This window comes from Calypte anna, chromosome 19 (genome assembly GCF_003957555.1).
Source record: "Calypte anna isolate BGI_N300 chromosome 19, bCalAnn1_v1.p, whole genome shotgun sequence".
NCBI classification, from domain to species: domain Eukaryota; kingdom Metazoa; phylum Chordata; class Aves; order Apodiformes; family Trochilidae; genus Calypte; species Calypte anna.
This window is the reverse complement of record NC_044264.1, coordinates 7,715,915-7,738,645: the sequence shown is the minus strand read 5'-3', so window position 1 is coordinate 7,738,645 and position 22,731 is coordinate 7,715,915. Positions and strand designations below refer to the sequence as shown.

At 37.9% G+C, this 22,731-nt stretch overlaps 2 protein-coding genes across 2 annotated transcripts in view; one reads left to right on the top strand and one right to left on the bottom strand.

Moving 5' to 3' along the window:
- Positions 1–15,699, top strand: part of LOC115599370 (transmembrane protein 211-like) — a 58,935-nt gene extending 43,236 nt beyond the window's left edge. Inside the window, exon 3 of the mRNA XM_030462440.1 lies at positions 12,425–15,699. Within this exon, the coding sequence (XP_030318300.1) occupies positions 12,425–12,651 (227 nt within the window). The 3' untranslated portion in view covers positions 12,652–15,699. The remainder of the gene's footprint in view (positions 1–12,424) is intronic.
- Positions 15,700–16,672: 973 nt separating this feature from the next.
- On the bottom strand, positions 16,673–20,708 carry SPATA22 (spermatogenesis associated 22). The gene is made up of 8 exons (XM_030462688.1): positions 20,666–20,708; positions 20,124–20,252; positions 19,355–19,409; positions 19,124–19,220; positions 18,233–18,565; positions 17,824–17,953; positions 17,205–17,302; positions 16,673–16,864 (listed from the first exon to the last, which is right to left on the bottom strand). Exons 1-8 carry the CDS (start codon positions 20,706–20,708, stop codon positions 16,673–16,675), a joined length of 1,077 nt encoding a protein of 358 aa, XP_030318548.1.
- Positions 20,709–22,731: the final 2,023 nt, after the last annotated feature.

The window sequence follows — 22,731 nt, the reverse complement described above, 5'->3', positions numbered from 1 at the left end:
ATTCAGCAAGGGTGTAATTCAGTACCCTGAGATGACAAATGATGTGTTTAAATTCATTTTTCTGTGCTGCTTCATAAATGTTATTAACTCAAACATTTAAATGCAGGAAGATGGAGACGCTGTGGGGTTATTGTTGTCATCCCTGAAGGAAGCCATGGTCATGAACTAAGCTAATGCAGCTCCTGCCTGGGGCATTTCTCACTGCTGTGTGGTGGGGCTGGCAGTCTCAGTGTTGGTGCCTGTGGCAAAGGGCAAGTCCCTGAGTGGTGGGGTGCTGGGCAGGCACAGCTGAGCATCAGAGCCTGAGGCTGAGCTCTGCTCGCCTGCTGAAGTCAGAGAAACCCAGCTGCATGGCTGGCCTTGCTCCCAACAGCATCATTACACTCCCACTGACACACACACTGAGCCACTGGGTCACTGTGACCTGCCAAACCAGCACAAACTCACTGCAAGATTTGCTGGACTCCCTCTGATCTCCTGGCTCAGCCAACACTTCCCCTTCCTAAATTCCCACATGGGACAGTTGTACTGGCCAGCACTGTGGGCAGGATCAGCATGGTTTGGACCCAGCAGTGGCACAGGAGTAGGAGAGAAGGTAGAGTTCTTTACTATATTTGAAAGCTCAGCTTTCACTTTGCAAGCAAATTATGGGTTAAATCACATTTGACAGACTCCAGAGTAATTGCTGTGTGAGCATCACTTGAGTTGAGGAGGCAGGCGTGGCTGTGTGTTCACCTGACAATTAGGTGGCTCATCCCATCCAAGCAAGCATCTCACCCTTGTATGGTATCAGACACTTAATTAAACAGCAAATTAAAATTAGTAATTCCCCCTTCCACTAGCATAACCACCTAATGCTGGTACTGCACTGGGCTCACCCTGTTGCAAGATAAATTATTTGCTTTCTGGCTACAGAGCATATCTCCTCCTGCCAAACACTTGGCTGTTTCTGGAGAGGGGTCATCATGCCAGAGAGAGCATGGACCAGGTCTCTTCCTTCTTTCCTTTCTTACATCTCCAGGCTCTGGTTTCCCTGGAAAGGACGCTCAGGCCCACAGGGTGGCTCAGGACAACATGGAAGCTTTCTTCTGTGTCCCGGGCTGAGACAGATGGCATGAGAGGGGGCACAGGGCTGGCTGGTGGCAGAGCCTTCTGCTTTGCTCTATTTGATGCACTTGAGCATCACCAGATCCTGCTGGCAGCTACTGCTCACAGCAAGACAGCTGCACAGGGGAGCAGCCAGTAACTGCTGCTCAGGTCTCTGCAATTACAGGGCTTGAGTGGCTCTGCTGCCCAAAGCCCTGTGTGGCTTTGGAGCCAAAAAGGAAGGACATGGGGAATGGTGGCTCCATTCTTGGACAGCAGATTGCACAGGAGATAGTCTGCTGCTAGTGGGAAGATCCCTGCTCCTTCCGAGCTGACCAGAGACCTGTGCTTGTCTGTCCACCATCTCTCTGGTTTAGGAAACTGCACAGAACCAAACCCAGGCTGGGAGAAACTTCCACAAATTGCAGCTCTTTGCACTAATGCTTTTCTCACATGAAAGAGAACTTGGTTGTCTAATATTGTCTCCTGCTGGGCCTACACTGATTTATTTTTTAAAGATGAAAATACATGATGCAGTGCTCTTGAAAAATTAGAAAAACAAATCAGCCTGGAGCTCAAGATGATATCTAATTTTTAAAATGCTAACTAAAGACTGTGTAACAGGGAAGAGAAATATGCACTTTTCTATTATAAGCTGAGATCTGAGCTTAGAAACTGTCTTGACTTCCTTGGCTCCCTGGACTGGAGTGTGCATGCATGAGGCATGCTCACCTATTAACAAGGTCGTCTGCACTTCCAGGAGAAACTCAGAATTCATAACTGGAGTCTCAGGAGATGAAAAAGAGAAGAAGAAGAGACTGATTTGGTTTCTTTACATAAAATTATTTTCAGATAAACTTCTAATGCAAGTGTCTCTAGCTTTGATTAGGGTCTTAAGTAGCTAATTTATTAAGAAAGACCAATGTTTATTTTGTTTAAGCATTTCAGCTCCCCTTAAAAAATATAGAAAATAAAGTTCAGTGTCAAAGATCCATAGCAGAACTATTCTCTGTATTAATAAAACAAAGGGAACAATACAGATGTCCTTGAGAGTAACTGTTACAGAGATAAGATGGTGATTAATGGGAAATTTGTTCTTGCCAGAGGTGGCTATCAAGTATAAGTAAATAAACATTATAGTTCCATTCTTGCAGTCTACCTACCATAAATATTATTACTCTGGTAATAGGAAGCCATAATACTACCAGCTGTTGGAAGGTTAAGACTGAAAACATCCTTGCCCCTAAGGTTATTCTGTTGATGATGTCATTTACTATGATGCCACAGGAAAAACAAATGGCACAGCAACCAATTCTATTAAGTTTAAAAATAATTTCCAGAATATCATCTTATTTTCTAATAGTGTCACTTCACCTTGTCAAAATCAGCCAAATATCTTTACCTCAAGAAATGGAACAGCCTTTAGCAAGCTGTATTTTAAACCTGATAAAATGCTGAGAAAAAAATAAATATGGCTTATGTCCCTTCTGATGCATTTTAAGAGCTCTCCCTGTGGGCAGTGTCCTGCAGCAGCTCACTTCCTTCCTCAGCACTTGGTGGGAAGCAGAACATTGCTGGGAGGCACCAACCTCCTGCAGTTCTCTTTAGCACTTTTCTGAAGTTACTTGTGCAAGAGAGAGAGGGCTTCCAGTGCTATCTGAAACTGAAGATAGAAAAACACTCTCCTCCACAAAGATATTCAACCATCTCCATAGTTTATTTATGGATTTTGTATTTCATGGTCCAAATTTATTAACTAAGTTATTCTGTCAGGAAATCTAAATGATGATAATTTGTTAGCTGGACCACTTGAATAATTATATCAAAATGTAATAAAATTATTGAAGGGATTTATTAACCTGATGAAGTAACTCATTAAGTCCATCAAATGCTTTAATGAAGGAGGAACTGTGGGCCCTTTTGGTATAATTGGTGATGGGAAATTATGCAGCTGGGCCAGCCTGATAAAAATTATCAGATATCCCAAATCACTTTTATTTAGCTAGTAATTTTGGGTATTGCTATGACTACTCTGCATTTCCATATTAGTTTTTTAACCTAAGTAGCACTGCCTCAGAACTGAATGACTTCTTTTACTGTGGCCTGAAGTTACATTTGCATGTTTGTTTATGAGCTGGGAGCTGAAGCACACATCAGTCCATTATGAGTTTCTTGCCCCGTGCAGCTGAGAAGGGCCACAAGCCAAGACCTGCCTTCTGCAGTGCACTGGAATGGCAAACTGCTGCAGCTGACAGGGGCACTGACTTGCCCAGGTACCTATAAATGGTGTCTGCAGTGAGAGAGGACAGGTCAGGGTGCAGCACACCAGTGAATTAGCAGTTTCTATCCCATTTCCTATCTGCAGAACAACTGCTTTAAGTCAGAGCTGATTTCTTTTAGTACATTTTTAAAGGGTAGGAAACTCACTGTGTGAGTACAAGCTGCATTTTTCCAGTCTGTAGCATTAAAAATCTTCCAAGTGTCCAGGTAGTATTTACTGTTGGAGGTGCTGCTATAACCCACTTCAGCAGGGTGCAGTGTACCATATGGCTACAGCTGTGTGGCACCTGGGCCGTAAAAAGTGGGGAGCTTGGGAGCAGACAATTATTTCCAACATTACTTGTGGTGTTGCTGATTTATGGTGGGCTGGAATCAGCAGCATGAAATGAGGGTTGTTACAGAACTGTTTTTTATGATCAGGTGGCAGTATGTCTGCTTCTGCTGAGTGATGACATTCACAGGACTAGGACATCTGAGAAATAGAAAACTCTGGTTTCAAAACCCCCTGTCAAGGAGTTTTTATTAGGACATGTGAAAACATGCAATTTGTGTCTTCCTGGTAGTTCTTATGCCCTGAGAAATCTGAAGCTGGTCTTTGTAGCTTAAATCAATTAGGAGAAAGATATAGGATGCCTTTTTTGTTTTAGGCACATATTTTTCATGGTTGCATCCCAGATAAAATGCTCTTCTGTCAGGGATTCTAATCACCTTTCAGCCATTTATGTAAAATACATGTCTCTGAAAGAGGTAATGAATGTGATATCCCTGAGGCTTGAAGACTGCTGGGATGTGGAGTGCAACTGTAATGAAGTGAGACGTGGGCATTATTCCCAGGCCTCCCACTGCCACTGACTGAGCTGCCACAACGTGCCTCTCCCTGATGCAGGAGACAGGGTATAGAACGTGCAAAGTCAAAATAAATTCACTGTACAAGGCTTTACAATAAGGTCACCTCTGATGTGAGGCTGGTGTTTAATGGCCACCAGTTTCATTATAAATCTGTTTTCATGAGCATCTGGGTCTGCTTAAATTGTGAGCCTTGGGAGAGCTGAAAAGACTGATTTAAAGCAGACCTGTGAGGTGAGCAGGTGGGGAGGAGAAGGGAGCAAATGTGTCATGTCAAATCATGACATTTCAGGTGATCTACAAATCACTGCCCATCTTTTGGATCTCAGCCCCTGCTCTAAAGAGTTATTAAGAGCTTGGAACTGACAGCCAGAGCAGGAGCCAAGACCTGCTCTAGGCTGGGCAGCATCTCCCCTCCCCAGGAGAGCTAGCTCCAAAAGAGAGACAATGTGCTGCAAGGAATGTCCCCTCCCTCACTGCTTCCAGCTGCACATGGACCCAGGCTGACACTGTTCCCTGCTAGGAAATGCATCAGATGGTGGGTTAAAGCTGCACTTGTTCTTAGCCAAAAAGATCAAGAAGAAGTAATAATTCAAATTTTCAGTCATCAGCTTCATTCCCTGCCCTGTGCTGGAGAACATACTGGTTCTGGCATGGATATGTTAAGTCAGGATGAGAAGAAAAGCTTGTGCCACATTTATTTCTATTTGTAGAAATGGAGTTGAGCAGTTAACCAGTATGTCTTGCTTAGAAAATGTGTGCCATATTATGTTTACCTAAAATAGCACAACTGAAATATGCACTTTTTATTAGCACTTCTTAACTGTTTAATAAAATGCAGCTCAGAGATAAGAAATACAGGCACAGTACATTCTGAACATGCTGCTCTCATCTAAAGAATCCAACACTTAAATATGTCAGTATTATATTATTAGTCTGCTTCTGTGTTAGCTGTTCTGAAACAGATGAACTGAGCATGACTTACATAATTTTAAAAAAATTAAATTGAAAACCTATGCAATTATTGAAGCAATACAAAAAAGGAAAATCATAATGGCTCTCATATTAGAGTGCATCTGACAGTCCCCATTTCTTAGCTCTCTGAGTCTTGTAAAATTTTGTGTAACAGTCTGGTATTTTGAGAAACATTAGCTCTTGTCTCTCCCTTTTACAGTCTGCTAAATAGGCTCTATATCTTCTAACCTTGCAGATGACAAAATGCACTCCTTCACCACAGTCCACACAGTGCTAGATCATTTCAGCCTTTTTGAGTAAATGACACGCAACTCTATAACTGCATGATTAGGCCCATAGATTACCAGATTACATCTATAAATCTTCACCATAGCTACCACTCACTTGGCAGAAATAGTGAAGTTTCATCATTTGTTCTCATGTAGAAAACATGCTGTGAAAAGCAACCTCAAAGGTCACTGGGATGTCATTTCCTTTTGTGTCCCTTAATAAACCTGCAGCTAATGCAGCAATTACCAAGCCCAATTACTTCTGTGTTGGCTTCAGAGAATTTCTTTTCCAAAGTCAGGATAGTTAGATTCCACTCCCTTCAGTTAAAAGTGAAGCAGATTCAGCTATTTGTACCATCATAAGACATTTGTAAATCAGGCTATTTGTGCAATAAGAGCCTGTCTGAATGAGTAAGTTGTGCCAACAGAACTTGAACGGGGTATTTAAGAGGTAATAAAAAGTTATGTGCAAAAAAAGGTGCATGGGCTCTCTTATTTCAGGGCTAGTTTTATTTTTTAAAAACTGTGCCTATTCCACATCAGCTAAATCCAAATAAACTGAAATGAAGAACACTGCTCAGTTTTTATATACATATATTTCCCAGTAGTTTTGCATATATATATATATATATGTGTTACTATATCTGATGCAGTTTCTTAACTTGTGAGCTGAAGTCACATATTCAACATTTATTTAGTTTGGAGATACTGTATAAACTACATAATTTCCTTTGCTAGCTAACAAAGGGATTCAACAAGCTGCATAGCTTTCCTTATAACCACATTTATATTATAGTTCCTAAGTGCAAACTTGTGAATTTCACCATTAAGAAAAGAAACTGGTACAATCTACTTGTTGGCAACAGTCCAGCACTGGTACACACTCCTCAAATGACAACGTTTGACTGAAATGGAGCCAATGGAATAAATCTTTATAAAGGAGAGGAGATAAACAGTAATATGTGAAAAGTGGCCCTATCGTTATTTTGAGTTCCAGCTCTTTGTTCAGTTACAAAGGAAGACAGCTACATTTTGGTACCAAGTACAGGGGTGTTATTATCCCTTTTCCCTGCTCTCCATTCTATTTTTCTTGGAAGGAATAATTGCTAGGGCTGCTTGCAAGAATCTGAACTAGAGGTACCTGATATGCACCTGCCAGGAGTGCAGCAGAGCAGAAGAGCATTTAAGAGTGGTCCCTGTTTGCTTCACTGCTTGAATGTTTTGTTTCCACAAGGATCAGATTTTGTCTGCTTTGTTTTATCTTTGGTCACTTTCCAGTTCATTTTACACTTACATGGCATTTAAAACCACGCCTGCTGAATATAAATATTTTTCATCTCTCACCAAAATTACTCTAAGTAATTCCTCCTTTCCTCCAAAAGGAAATTCCTAATTTGTGGCTAGCCCAAAATTCCCTTTTGTTTCTGTTTGTACATCCATGGAGAACAAGTGTGACCTTGGATCTTCTTTAGCTTTGTCTTTAGGTTTCCAGTTGTTGGAAAAGACAAACAAGTATCTCCTTTTTGTACACAGGAACTTGCACCAGCTACATCCAAAATACCCTAAAAATAGTGACCCTTCAGGTATGCTACAAAAATATTTGCTTGGGAAGAGTGCTGGACTGTAGGCTAGCCAGTGGAGCAGGACAAGAGGTGAAATGTCTGAAGATGTCTGACTGTGGCACAGGTTGGAAGGTTTTGTCATTGCCACTCAAATGTCAGCTGGCTTTCTGGTAGGGTGAATGTGGCTTTGGACAAGCATCTGCTTTGTCACTTAAAACGATGTCAGTAAAACTGCATAAACATGAAGAAAAGCTTAAGAAGAGCTAATAAGAGTATTAAGTTAATTCAATATGTAAACCTGAGAGGAAATGTGTTATTCAAAGTCAACCCATTGTGCATAAGAAGAACTGCCAGCTTTAAGAAGGGAAGTAATAGATCAAATGTGAGAGAAAACTTCTTGATGAGATGAGTGAAAATTGCTTTGGTAGATTAAGTTCTTTCAATAAAGATGTTCCAAGAAAAGATAAAACTCTGCTAATCTGTAATAGGGTTGGAATAATACTCTTGCTGGCCTATGCTTCAGCCCTGATTCTAATGATTGTCTGATATGTCCCACAGTCTTCCAATTAATCCATCACTGTCACAAGTGTAAGAAATATAATATATGACTGAAATAAGCAAATGAAACCTCTAAGACAAACTAATCTTAGAGCAGGTAATTTCAGGAAGATCATTCATGCACTATTTTATTACTGGTGATCAGTACTGCTACTACCCATCATCTAAACATTTAACAAATAGAATAAAATAGCTTTTTCTGTTTTCTGTAAGATTTTTGGCTACCTCTGGATTTCTATCCATTTCAACATTAGAGTGGAAGGATACACATACACATAGACAAGTTTTCACATTCCTGATTCACAGTACACAAAACTATTCAATTATTGTGTTTCATACATGGAAAATCCCATCAGTCTTGCCAAAAGAAGTGGAATTGGAAATAGATATTTTTTGTGCATATATAAGACAGTTGTACATTGGTGCCCTCTACACACGTTCTGGAGAACTACATTACTAGTTCAGTGTAAGTTAAACTTGGAAATGGTATGTGATAGATTTAAATAATTAAACAGTACTTCAAAAGCTTGATGAAATTAACGAACCATTGTAATGACTCAGAGTTAGTGTAGTAGATTTTAAGATAGCAAAAAATACTATTTTTCCTGATAGTCATTGACTCAGTAATCTTCTCACCAGCAATTTACAACTTCTACAAAATGCTGTTTTCCCTAAAAGGAAGTGTCCTCCTAATTATATCTTATACCTATCTGATTAACTAAAGTTATTTTATTTACAATTCAACATACCAGGAATATACTTTAAAAAAAAATTAGGCAAACCATTTTTTAAAAGCTTTGGGCCTGCATAGGGAGCAAGAGCACAGCACAGAGGTCCTGCCTTGGCTGGCCAATCCTTCTAAGAAGAAATTGTCATTTACCATCTGGCTGCAGGACAGCAGTGAAGTGAAGCAATGTGAGAGAATGAAGGTGAGACTGCAACTGCTTGGGAGGGCAGAAGATGATAAAGTAGTAATAAAAAGTGACTTACAGTTTAACCCATGCACATGGACTTGACTTTAAACCACCTTGCAGTCAGAAGTGGCTGTGACTTGCTGGTGAGAACTCAGGTGATGAGGACCTAGAACCAACAAATACCATGTGTCAGATATTTAAAAAAAAAAATGCACGTTTTTAATGAGACCCAATAACTGATGAGAGATGAATCAAATGATCAGTCAAACCAAAAGAACTACAGCTATCCATTTTACCAGCAAATCCCCTCTACACTCTGTACGCATTATGTGATAGAACAGACCCTACTACATTGTCTAGCCTTATCATATACACGTATGACAGCAGGATCACACTACTCACAACAGCACTCTGTACAGGCTGTTTTCTGACAACATTTAAAGTGATGATTGTTGTTGAAAAAGCATGCAGAGGCATAAGTGTTATATGAGGGGCCTAAATGGAGTCCTACCGTTTCTTTGTGTGCTCTCCCTGCTAAGTGTACTGCTGCTAGACAGCACTATTAAGCAGTCATTAGCACCACATCTGAAAGCTTGGCTTCTGCTGATAATAAGGGGCTATTCAATATTTTGAGCCTTTGTAAGAAAGAGGGCACTTTAAATGAGAATAACGAGGTCATTCTATGACATGCCTGAGGATATGAAGCCATGGGTAACTTTTTGATATGTGAACACTGTGACAGATTATTTCTAGCCTTCAAAAAAATCAGCTTCAGCTTCTCCCCCTAAATCAGACCATGCAACATCAGCACTACGTGGTAATCAAAGCACTGGTGTCCCTGTAAAACACATCCTTCAAAATAATGCTATGTAACCAAATAAAAAAGAAAATATATCTGGACAGATACATAAAGTAGAGCAAGGGCCTTACGTAGCATCAGAAAATCAAATTTTAACAGTGAGCAAAGTTTAAATAGCTTCAAATCCTGCATAGTTCTCTCCTTTGCCAAATGAGATGCATGAACTATTTTAGTTTTGAAAGATGAGCAAACTCAATTTTTAATTTTAGACCTGCTTCTTGCTTAGAGCAGTTCTTTTTCTCTTATAATCTGGCTTGCTTTCCTTTGCAAATGGGGGCCAACCTTTTACAGGTTTTCCACCGTGAGTGTATTTCAAGACACTTCCTGCAGCTGAGCAGTCTGGGTTTGGAGAGGAGCTGTGCTGTGTATCCAAATGACATCCCAGTTTCTGGGTAGTATGGTGCTCTGCTTCCCAGCTGTATCAGCCCACAGTTGAATGCTACAACCTACCCACGGCTGTGGGTTAACATGGTTTACTTTGTTGCTTAGCTTAGCAGCTTAACACTCTCAGATGTTACAATAGCAAGAAGTCTCCCTTTTTTCTGGTTGTTCTCCAAGGTTTCCTTGGGTCTACGGGGATGGTGCTCGGGGAAATCTCTGGGCATGCAGGGGGACCACACAACTTCCAGGCTGTGCTGCTGAACACAGGAAGTGTGCTGGCTCTTTGCTCCTTCTCGTCTTTTGGTGACCTTTGCTAGATGAGTTGTTTGTGTGCATTTCTAGTTTAGCTTTATTTTTAGTGTATTTTCATTTTGTCCTGTTTTTAAGCAGCGTGATATGTATGTAGCCAAGGGAAATCTGCATAATACAGCTTTACTACTTTGTATTAAGCTGCACCTTCTGTGTGTTTAATGGCAGAGCCTAAATGCACAAGCACAGCTGCTAAGAACTGTTCAGCTGGGTGAGCTCCCTCCTGCCCTGGGCACCTTCAGCTGGTTGACTCTCAGGAGTGTGAGACCTGCTCAGGGTGTTGCTTGCTCCAGGGAGGACCTTCCCCTTCCCTGGCTTCTGCAGCATCCCCTTCATACACCTTGAGCCTGGAAAAGTGGAAAGCCACACTGTACATTCCTTGGGAACCACTGAAAACTTTCTTAAAGGCTTAAAGGAAATGGTTGTGTGAGAAAGGGCAGGTAAAAGCACCCTGCTCTCAGAGACCTCCACTCATTGGCAGGCAGGTTCTCTTTGTACATGAGTTACCTTGGAAGAAACAGACTGGCAAGTTTGCTTCTATTCCAGTCTCTCTCCTTTTAATTTCCATTTACTTGTTTTTTAGAAGAGAATATCTCAGTGGAATATTTCATTAAGAGTGAAAGGAAAGGTTTAATTCAAATTATTAAGAGATTTTAGAGGCTAAGTGTGTTAAAATGTTTGACTGCATCTAGCCCTCAAGCTTATTAAACTTCTATTTTAAATTAAAATTATTAATAACTGATTGCCCTTTTTGAGTGGATACTTTAAAGATTAAGCTTCTATAATTGGAGTAATATGTAGATGCCCCTTCTGAAATGCAATAGAAATACAGAGACTAGTATGCACTGTTTGGTTTAGAATCTCAGTGTTGAATTAGATGTTTGCTGGTTATGAATTGTCTCCCAGCTCAAACATAACAGTTAATTCTTATTGTCACTATTCTTGAATCAATAACATCCCACCCTGAACTTGAACAAAGCATCCTGGAAGAATGGGAAAATAGGAAAAGGGACTGCTTTGTGCTATCATTTTGGCACATAAAATAGACTTTTAAGACAGACTATACATTTTTAATACAGCAGTTATTCTTTAGCAGAAAAGCTAGAAAAGAAAAAAAGGTTTCTTGGGTTTCTCTCAGCCAAGGGGCAAACACAACAGCTGGGCTGGCATCACCCCTTCACATCAGCCTAGCTCAGCCCCTGCTGCTGTCCAAGGTGGGCAGAAACAGCCTCTGAGAACTGTACCTGGGGGGGTTTAATGCATCTTTGTCCTGGTCACAATTTATACCTTGGGCAGTCTTAATTTCAAAGCTGGAAAAGAAGTTCTGCTTTTCATTAAATTAATTGCATAAGCCATGATATTTAAATAGAATGTGTATTCATTAAAGACCGTAAAATCAGTGAAGTGCTGTTAAAAGCTACAGATAATACAGACAGTGTAATTGCAGGAGGCAAGTCTGGCTTCCCAACATCAAGAGGTGGCTTAAGCTTTGTATTTTAGACATACTTTTCATTACACACTGGATTAATCTGCTCATATGTTTGGCTAGAAGGAGTAAAAGACAACTTACTGGGATAAATTTCTTGCTAGTTTAACTCTGTGCTTTTAATTACAAGCTTTTAGATTTCTATATGTTGTCTTATATTTTTTGTGTACTTTTAGAGCCCAAGCTGTCAAAATAAGGTAATAGGGGAACTCTAGATCTTAATTTAGGTCTTAAACTCAGGCTGAAATTTTTTCTAATCCTCAAGTATACAGAGAAAATTCCAAAAAGCATACTGAAAGACTGATGCTAAAAGCCAAGTAAAAAGATGACAGCTTGTATTTTTTTTCATCTCGTGACATTTGGGTCAAATGCAGGATCTTTTAAACAATCTGAGTTTCCAACACTGAGAATAGTGAGAAGTGCTTATATTATCAGAACCTAATCAGCAGAATCTGAAAAGCTACATTTAAACTCTCTCATTGGAAGTTTTTATTTGGCAGAACAAAGTAATTGTCTCAAGCACAAAAATGCTGTTGAGAAGATAAGCAAGCTGGTTTGGAATCTGCAGACTTAGGAATTCTTCTCCTCTGGATTCCACTGTATCTGAATCATCTTACTTTTTAAATGGCTCCATAATTTGGATCCCAGCATTTCTGAAGTTATGTAATGGGCCACAGTTCTCATGAAAAAAATCCAAGTGCCAGCTTGCTACCATGTTATGACACTGCTGTCCATAAGAGGTAATTATGAAAAGGAAGATAATCTGACAATCATAAGTTTTAAACTATGACTTTTTCCACTGATTTTACTATAAAAGACATTCACCTTCTTAAATAAGGTTTTTTTTCTAAGAAAATCAAGTGTTTTATAATAATTGTGATTTTTTTCCTCCTCTCTAGTGTTCATAATGGCTTCTGGGCTTTTGGTTTACCCTTTTGGTTTCAACTCAGCTACTGTGAAGAGATTCTGTGAGAATTCAGACATCTACTATGCAGGAGACTGCCAGATTGGCTGGGGGTATATGCTGGCAATTGTTGGGGTAATGTTGTCTGTCTTTTTACCATTCTTTGCAAAATATGCACCAAAAGAGCACATATCTCCAACTCCAATACCTACTATTTTATAGTATTTTCTTACTAAGAACAGAACATTCCTGTCTACAGGCAATGGGCAGAAATTATTATAGCACTTCCATTTAGCTGTATTGCTAAAGAAAAAAAAAAACAAGGAGATGGGGAAGAGAAGATCAGATTCACAAAGACCAAAAGTGCATTGATAGTCTTCCGTAAGCATGAGCAGCAAACACTCTGGAATTGAAATAAGGTAAATCAGCAGCCTTTCTACTGCTCTGAACATACAGTGGCATATTGCCTTAGAGAAACAAAAATCTGTTTATCCTCAAAGCATCTGTCTACCTCCCACTTTCTTTTGTGTCTCAAAATCATAAGTCTTCAATTCGTCTCAAAGCCGTAAACTTCAATTCCTTTTTTATATATTATTAGATGTCAAAACTTTATGAACCCAATAATTTTTAAATCATTAATGTTGTTTTGTTACAATTATTTTGGTTAGTGAAAAAAGCACCAACTATTAGCCATGGCCTAAAATTCTGTTTGATATCTAAAAGGAATTGAATACAAGAAAAAAAGGCTCTTTTTGATCTATATGTATGAGTAGCACCTACATTTTTTAAGTTGTCAGCACACTCTCTAATACTGATCCAACCTTCAAGATTTACTCATTTTCATGAAGACTTACATGAAATTTAGATGGCTTTTTTTCAGAGAGATCTATCTAACCACTTCCAAAGGCTTCATGATGCTATAGTTAACAAGATTTTGAGTTTTGTTGTTTGTTTTCTTAAGGCTGAAAAGAAAAATCTGTTTACAAAAACATATGTGCCCAATGGTCTTTGTATGTAGTTGTAATATGAGCCAGAATAAACTATATTCTAATATTTCCATTCCTATTAAGAATTCCTATTCCCAGAATAGGAATTCCTAGAGTTTCCATTCCTATTCCCACTATTGTAGAAGAGGAAAAAAAAGTGTGAATTGAAACTAAATGCTTCTTAGCACAACTAATTAGAATAAGCTGATGCTGTGTCAAAACTAGCAAATGGCCATATTTCATGGTTTTGTCTGTGAATTTGTGAAGTCTGATTTCCACACTAGCACTGAATTCATTCCTATCAAGCATTGAAATACGTGCACTTGATTGCCTTAAGCAAAAGAAACATTGGGTTCTAATCTCACCCCATTGTTTATTTAAAATTAAAACTGAAGTCTAATTCTATTATCATCTTTTATTTTCTATTATTTATTTAAAACTAAATAATCACATAGTTTATATTTAATTCAAGCTGTACTTCTTAGGTTTGTATTGTGGCACAAACCAAGTGATCAAATTTATTATTCTTCACTTATCTGAGTCCAACTGATTCCTGAATTTTTTATTTTTTTCATGGAAAGTATACTTGAAGGGACAGACAGAGACATGTTGAGGATGTATAAGAAAATGCAAACAGATAGAACAATCACTGTGTTCATTTAATCAATGTCAAGGACTTCTGCAGTCTTGTTTACATTCCTCACCCTTCTAAACTTCAATGGAACCTTGCATTGTTTTCCAGAATAATTGGAACACAGTTATTATTGTTATAATAATACTATACTTTCATGCAGTCTAAAAGTAAACTCTGCACAGAAACTCTGCAAGGTCCATTAGTAATCTTTAAAAATACAGATTTCCATTTAGAATTCAGTACACTGAGAAAGCAACAGTGCATGCTATGCATTGCTGCTGGCAGTGACTAAGGAATTAAATCTTCCAAATATTTAACAAAATAGGTTGAAGGAATGCCTCTAAAATAAGAATAAATTTCAGCCAGCTCTGTATAGTAATGTACTTTTCAATAATGTCTTACACTTTTTAAAATGAGTGGCTGATATTGATATTTTTCATGTAAGAGTCAGAAAAGTGAGGAATAACAAACAATATGTAAAAAGAAAATCATCACCATGAAGTAGTGAGACAGAGATGCAGGCTTTTCTTTCCTAACCAACCTGTGCCTTTACACTAGAACCATTATACAAGACAGGATCAATATGGTTACAGAAAAAAAAACAATAAAACCAACGAACAACAACTGAAAAAATGTTGAGTAATGTGTATAAACTGTATTATGTAGGGGTTTTTCTGTTTTGTGTAATGTTTACTACTGTTCACTTAATGTTTCACTAGAAAAAGTGATTTGTTAGTGTAAAGTAGGAAAATGTTTTTGCAAAGATCCAAACACTTACTGAAAGGAAAATTATTTTAGAGTTTTATTAGCAGCCATAACATACCTACTAAACACAAACGACCTATTTCTGTCACTACTTATTAACATAACTTCCACATGTGCAGAACTGGAACCATCAATCATTCAACTGAAATCAGAGGGACTACAACATTCATGTGGTGCTGATAACACAAACACAGGTGAAGGTTTGGTCCCATAGTTCAACCCTCTAAGTAGTTTTGATTCACTGTTACAATGGAACCTCACCATGTGCAATGCCACATGACCAAATCCTTCACTTCTCAGCTTCTTCCATTGCCAAGAATGTCCTGCAACATTCTGCACCTTTTATGCATTAAGCCAATGCTTCCATCAGGAACTTTCTTTAATATTTTACAATATAGAAAGGAAATCCAATATACATATATGAACTCTACAGCTGGACAGACAAAACTCTCCTTGAAATACCACACTGAGAACCAGCTTAGCACTTAAAGGAAGAGATGACAATGCAAGTGATTCTTACAACAGTTAGTAAAGCATATACTTTAGTTCCTCAACTGGAATATTAAGGGGAGTTGCTAACAACACAGGAGCTAACACTGACAGATCACTTTTTTAAATAAAGACTGGCGTTAAACTGTGTAGAAGTGTTTTCCTGTTACAAGTCAAACAATTTACTGGACCAGGTTCAAGTTTTTTTCTAAATATATAATTTTTTAAGTGTAACTAAAAGCTGTATTTTCCATTAATGTGTTTCTGCGTTGACTAGCTGGCTCCTTTTTAGAATATTAACTGTTTTCTGTATTTGACTTGTTGGATACAATATTTCAATTATTTTAAATGTGAAATTTCCAATTGCCAACACTGTATAATAAAATTTAAAAAAACAACCAACACTCACACTGTTTACTGTTTTCTTGACAACTCTTTTGTTTTACAATTCCCAACAGATCCACAACAAAGCTATTGAAGAAGGGGAACTAGCTAAGGGGAAAAGGAAACAGAAACAGCAGGAATGCTCTATGAATGTTTATGTTTGAAGGCAAAGACACAAACATGTACATGGTCCATCCCCATGTTTCAATGGACCTGGCAAAGAAGTTGTGTCCAAATAATTATTTCTCTCCCACTTCCTGTGACCTTGAGCACTCTTCTGTCTGTTGCTATTTTATACAGGTGTTATACTGATTTTGTTAAAAAACATGAATCAGATAACATATCAATGGGAACCATATGAATACATAGTATATACAGCTGCATCCTGTGAAATCCTTATGTAGTACCTATTATGCTTGTTTCTAGAAAAGCTTTTCCTTAAAATTCTTGTGACCCAACCAGTTAGTTGGAATGGAAGTAGAATAAAGACAACCTTCTTACTTTATACCAAAGAGCTTTAATGCAATATGCAGAGCCAAACAGAACTTTGCTGATGTTTGTTACATTAACCAAATATTGACCAAATGTGACCAAAGTCTCCTCAAAAGAAGACTAGAGTAAGCATTTTGAAACAGGCACTGAAGGAATTTCTATAAAATCAACATAATGAAAAGCAATGGCAACCTGAATTAGTAAATGGTCTTCTCAGACACTTGCACTACTGCAAAACTTCAATGTTTTAATTCAGAATTTCTCCAGTAAAATCTAATTTACTCTATAACAAAACCCTGTAATTGCATATTTAACTGGGAAAGATCAACTATGAAATGTACTAGTGGAAACTGGATATTACTAACATTCACTGCATAACAGCATAGTGATACTTTCAATTATTTAATCAGATTTTCAGTATTATTGTTGGTAAATGTTTTGCCTTTATGGGTAATGACTACTGAAAATCAGTTGTGGGCAACCATTTTGACTTTTAAATTTCATTAAGTGTTTTTACATATGCTGCCATCTCAACATCTGCAATTCTAACAAATTCTTGGAAAGTGTTTTGTTCTTGCAGAGTTGCTGGTCTTACAGAGAAGCACTTGAAAATGTTCCTTTTTGCATCATAGTTGCCCATGCACCTGTGCACTTGACCTCTAATTAGTCTTGGAAGCTCCCGGTCCTTCATCAAAAGCATGATAAACAAAAAATTACACACTTTGCTAAGATAAAGGCTTTCCAAATGTCCAGTTGTTAGATATTAGTGGATTTTTGAAGGCTACCTCAAATGTAGAAGGAATTTACATCATCTTTTTTGCTAAAATCAACTGTTTAGAAGCTGAACTAAAAGTCCCACCCTTTTTTCTGAAATAAAAATCTGATGCCTTAATAGTGACTGAGCCTAGGGTGGGTTGGGAACAACCTGGTGTAAGCATCCAGCTTTCCTTTTACACAGCAATCTCCTGGCTTATCAGAACAACATCCTATTGGCTTCATAAAAGGGACAGCACAGGAATACTTACAATTTCATAAAACACACAAGGCAGGCTCTCCTTTCCATCTCTCAGAAGAAAATTCTTTCCCCCGTATGCTCCAGTTGTGACTGCAGAATCAAGTGTGCCTGTAAGGTTGAGCAAAAATAAAACATGATGTAAAGATCAGAGCAGCTCTAAGGATGATATACAGAGACACCATAACAGCATTTACTACACAAAAGCACTACGGTACATCAAGCCAGCATCAGCTTTCTGTGAAAACTGGAAGTGACCAAGTGTGGCTTCATAAACACCACTGCAAACTGGCTGCTCCCTTGTTAAGTGGAACACAACTCAATTATCTTTAAGATTTATTGATCTTCATATGCAAATCGACTTGGAATAATTTCATATTTCCTCTTTAATAGAAAAATGTATTATAACACATTTAAAATCAAGGAAAGAAAAGAAACAGGACAGAAAGATGGAGGGTAACTGTATTATTAATTTTTTAGTTCAGTCACATTTGACAGCTGAATATCTTCTGGCAGTAAAATTTCATGCCAGTATTTTGTATTTTAAAGTATTTCAGCTGTTGTTCCTACAGTTGACATTTTCTCTTGCCTTTTGTCCTACCATTATTATCAGTTACATCTACTATGCTTACCTAAAACTTCGAATAACAGTGGAGTTTTATAAGCATACTGACTCCAGTGCCTCATACTTTCAATCACTGCAGATATGATTCGCAAAGAACTCCTTTTTTCTTTAAGTTTTAATTGAAATGATGAAGCTTGCTTTCAGAGGAACAGGAAAACTCCAGTTAGAGATACAGATTCACACAAGTTTAAAAGGCACAAAGACATTTTTATATATAATATTTATAATTATAAATACCAAATATTTACATTAAATTACCATATTTGTTCAGACTTCACAAACAACTCCCTGCCAATTTATATGATCATTCTGAGTTCCAAATTTTTAGAAACTGAAGGGTTTACTAAGGCACTACAGACTGATGAAATTTATTTTAGTTCATTGTATCATCCCATTATTATTCTTTAAAAATTTACCTGACTTTTGTTTTCTGGAACATCATCAATCTGGTTTTCATTCATTTTATTTTGCTGAATATTGGGATTAAACTTGAATGGCAGACTGTGATCCTGCAGACTTTTTGAAACAGTGTTAGGTTTCACTGGCCACTGTCCTTTAGATGTTTGCCTGGCTTCTGTTTTGATATGCTGAGATGAAGTTCGGTTATCAGGGTTTTTCTGCAGCTGGACAGTTTTCAGATTATTTGAAAGGCTCTCAAACTTCTGAATACTTCCACTGTCAGATCTTGAATCTGCTGTTTTAGTTAAAGGAGTATACTCATTTCTGTTCCAAACTTTAGTAATGGGAGCCTTCCCTTCTGCCCTGCAGTACAAGATAAGACACAGTTAAGTGTTACAGTGTCTATTCTGAATACTCAGATCTGTAATTAAAGTATAGAAAAGCAATCTGTGTGTTGTGGGTTTAGCTTGAGAAACAGCTGTTAAATATTCAGGCTTAAAACACTTGAGTATATACTTAAATTTATCCATATATATATAGCACAGTGGTCACACTTGTGCTTAACTCTAGCTGAATTCAATAGGCCTTCAGAGCTTAATTATTGTCCTGCTCTGTGTAAAGGACTCTTCATGATCTAAGATTCACATCTTTTCCAGATTCCTAAAGTAAAATTTATTAGATATTGATATTTCTGAATTCTTCTACCATCATCATTGAAGAAATAATTTTACAAAATCTAGTGCTGACCTTATTATTTCTAATACCATTTATTTTAATAGGGCAGCTCAGAAATTTTCCCCTCCATTCCTTTTTGCCTTTGAAGGCAGTTTTTTGAAATATTCCCTATCTTTTTGCCATTGGAAAGAACCAGGAGGAAGAGAAGGATAATAAAAAACTAAAGACTTCACCAACCTGAAAGCATAAAAGGTTTTTCCAGCATTTGCTAAATTGGACTTTGATGCATTTGGTGGCTTCATCAGGGAAGGAGCCATATGATCTGTTCGGCTTTAAAGATAAGTTTAAAGTATCAGTGACATAGCAGCAGCTCTATTATAAGACAGACAAGTGGGTCATAGTTTGTGAAACACTTAGCACACAAATGAAAATCACTAAGCAACAAATAATCAGCTTTTACATACCTATTGTTTGCTGCTTCCTCTAGTTCATCCACTTCTGGGCTTGTAGTTCCCCAGCCTAATTGTCAAAAGACAAAGGACTTAATATGGATACAAACTGAAAAGATTGAAAGGTAATAGGTCTGCTTAGGGCTCCTACTCTTTATCTGCTGGAGTGTCCACAGTCCCACACAAGAAGGAGAAGGGAAAACGATATGAGAATGTGACCCTGTGATACCTATATCTATAAGGCAACCTCTAACAAATAGGTGACTTCTCTAGTCAACGGTTGTTCCAGACAACAGCACAGAGACTTTTACTTGTTTATAAATAATCTTTTTTACGTTGTTATAAGTAAAACAAAGAAAATACTAAAGGCAGAATTCTGCATCATTCTTTCCAAGGAGGATTTGAGGAATAGAAGTTCTCTGTGTTACAAGAAAGACATCTTATAAATGTTTCTTCTTGTAACACAGGACTTGAATGTAGATTGAAATCAGCTGAAAACAAAAGGTCAGAGTTTCAAGAGACTCTATTTAAATGCCAGTTCTACTTCATTCTCTAAAATACAAAGAGTCAAACTCCCTCCAGGCACAAAGTATAAAAAGCTCAATTGAATAGAGGAGAAAGAAATTTCCTGGAGGACATTTTTTACATAATGAACTTTTCAGAGATAAAAATAAAGGATGCATATAGTTCTTGACAAAGACAATCTCTAATTGAATATAATACAATCATAAAGTTAAGATTTATTTTAATTAACAGCCATTTAAAAAGACATATATATATTTACCAAATGATGTGGGAGAAAATTCATAAGTATGAGTCCCAGAACTGGTACCTGGCTCACTTTTAAGAGGATTTGAAGTAAGGGGCTGTCTAGTTCTTTTCTTCTGATTGAACAGAGGTACAGGCAGACAACCTAAAATTCAAATAATACTACTATACCAAGGCCAAAAGGATATATGATCTACAGTAAAAATATATAAATAAAAATACTTCACAATTATTTTACATCACCCACAGGAGGTATATTTCATAAATACACCAAAGGCCAGCCATTGCCTCAAAGAATTTATATTCTCAGCCCTCTGTCCTGCACATAATTCCATGAATTAAACTTTCCCCTAGGGACCAGCCCCCTGACTTCATTCAAAATTGCCCTTTGCCACAGTAAAACAGATAACATATGCAAGTCCACTCAGGAACTGTGGGTTTAGGACTGAATACTTCCATAAATATGCATATATATGCATGTGTGTATAAATATATAAAGGTATTATTAAAAAACACATAATGTGGTATGGGGGTGAAGCATAGAAGAGTGGATTGTACCTGCTGTGCTGCGCACTGGTGTGTCAGCCAGACTCCTTTTCATTTCTTTGCTGTATCTTAATAGGCACCAATGTATTAATTGCTGCAATTTTGCTGTGTGGAAGTTAGATAAGCAGACAAAGTAAGCAAATTTATGTGGTAAACACAATCCAAATTAGACCATTTCCTCATATCTAAAATATTTCACATAAAAAAACATTATTATCCATCAAATATTAAAATACGAAAAGATCTATGTTAGCATATTGGGTCGTTTCCCGTATTTGCTTTCTGATTAATCTGTTCTATAGTAAATATCTATATATTGCTGTATACATTGAGGAAACCATAGCATTAGCTGCTATTCTTTAAGTTAATGGTGCATTCTACTTTTAGTGGCATTTAAGCAATAGCACATACTTGTGCATATAAATAATAATAAAAAAAAATTACCTCTACATTTATTTTTATTTGGCAGTTAACCATATGCAGCTGTTAAACATGCTGATGAGAATTAAGCACAAATATCTACTGCAGCTAGACTAACAGATCAATTCAACCTTTATTTCTATGAACTATATCAGTTACACGTGTCACAACACTACAGCAGCTCCTAGATCATTGCTGTTATACGATTTCAACTGTATTACTAGCACTAGGACGCCTAACGGCCATCAGTAGGTGCCATACTTGTAAAATAAAACCCCATAAACCTGACAGTTGATGAAACCAGCCTTGGTACCGCACAGGATTTTTGTCTTGCTGTCTCCTCTTGAAGACAGGCACCCAGAACACAGAGCTAAAGCTGTAGAGAAAAGTAAGCTAATGATGGAGAACAAGAAATACCAGTTCAGCCTCCGAAGTGCTTCACACAGCAGCAGCCCCGGCCGCCGGCTACAGCGCAGCGCTGAGGTGAAGCCCGCCAAAAATAACGGACAAAACCGTCACTCGCCTGAGGTAGCGAGGAAAGGGCGGGAAGGGGCTGATGGCGCCCCCTGCGGGACACCGGCACCCAGAGGGGCTGCAGGGCACTGGCCGGGGTTGTGGGCTCTGTCCCAGGCAAGGGGATTTAAATTAATTGAGTAAACCTTACAGAAGACTATCGTCCTACCTGTGGTGGTGGCCTATGTGGTGTCTTAGTTAAACTTTGATAATTCGGGCATAGGAGCTGGATATCCACAAGTGTGTGAACACAAACATGAATATAAATAAAACCCACATATATAAATAAAACCCACATTCTTCAACAGTGTTTTTCTCTTCAGTCTCTGGCCCGGGTTTTACACATGCTGTTCTCAACCGTGTGATCCCTGACTGGTTCCTGTGTAAAATCTTACTGCTGAGCCCAACTGGAGCTTGTCCTTCCTTTGCAATCCTTTTTCTTCATTGTGTCTTAAATTCTTGGCACACCACCTTACACATTGTATATATTGTTATGGATACATACACACACTTTTGTAACTTTCATAGCCAGGCTTCATTTATATTTTCTTATTGCATGCTTTTCAGCATATGGCACACCTAAGCTTTTAGATGCACTACCAGCTATCTGTATATAGTAAATAAAACCAATCTGAATTCTTAACTAAACAGAATCCTACATAATTTTTCAAAATATAAATAGGGGCAAAGCACAGGCATAAGGGATTGTTCTGGTTGCTTTATTCAGAAGAGTGAAAGCTTTTCCCATATTTGCACTTATGCCACAACTTTGCAGGTGCTGGTAATGTCCTGGGAGACCAGGAGTTAAAAGCTGTTTGGAAGTTGCTCTAAGGGCATAAAAGAAGTCTCTGTGGCTTTAGTTCCTAAACTCATGTTTGGAAATACACTGTGTCTGTCCTAAGAAAGCTTTTCTTAGGAGACAAACTTCTTGCATGTTCAATGAGGTAAGTGCACAAATGTTCTATATTTCATTGTGTTTTGCAAGGAATTAAAACCATTAGAGTGACACTGGCAGTAAAAGATCCACTATACCTACGAGCACTGCAGGTTTGCTCTCTAGAAGGCTGTGATGGTTGAATTCCACAAACCAAGATTCAGAGTGTGAGTCATTTTTTCAGACAGCTTGTAAATAGCCATTTTGGCAC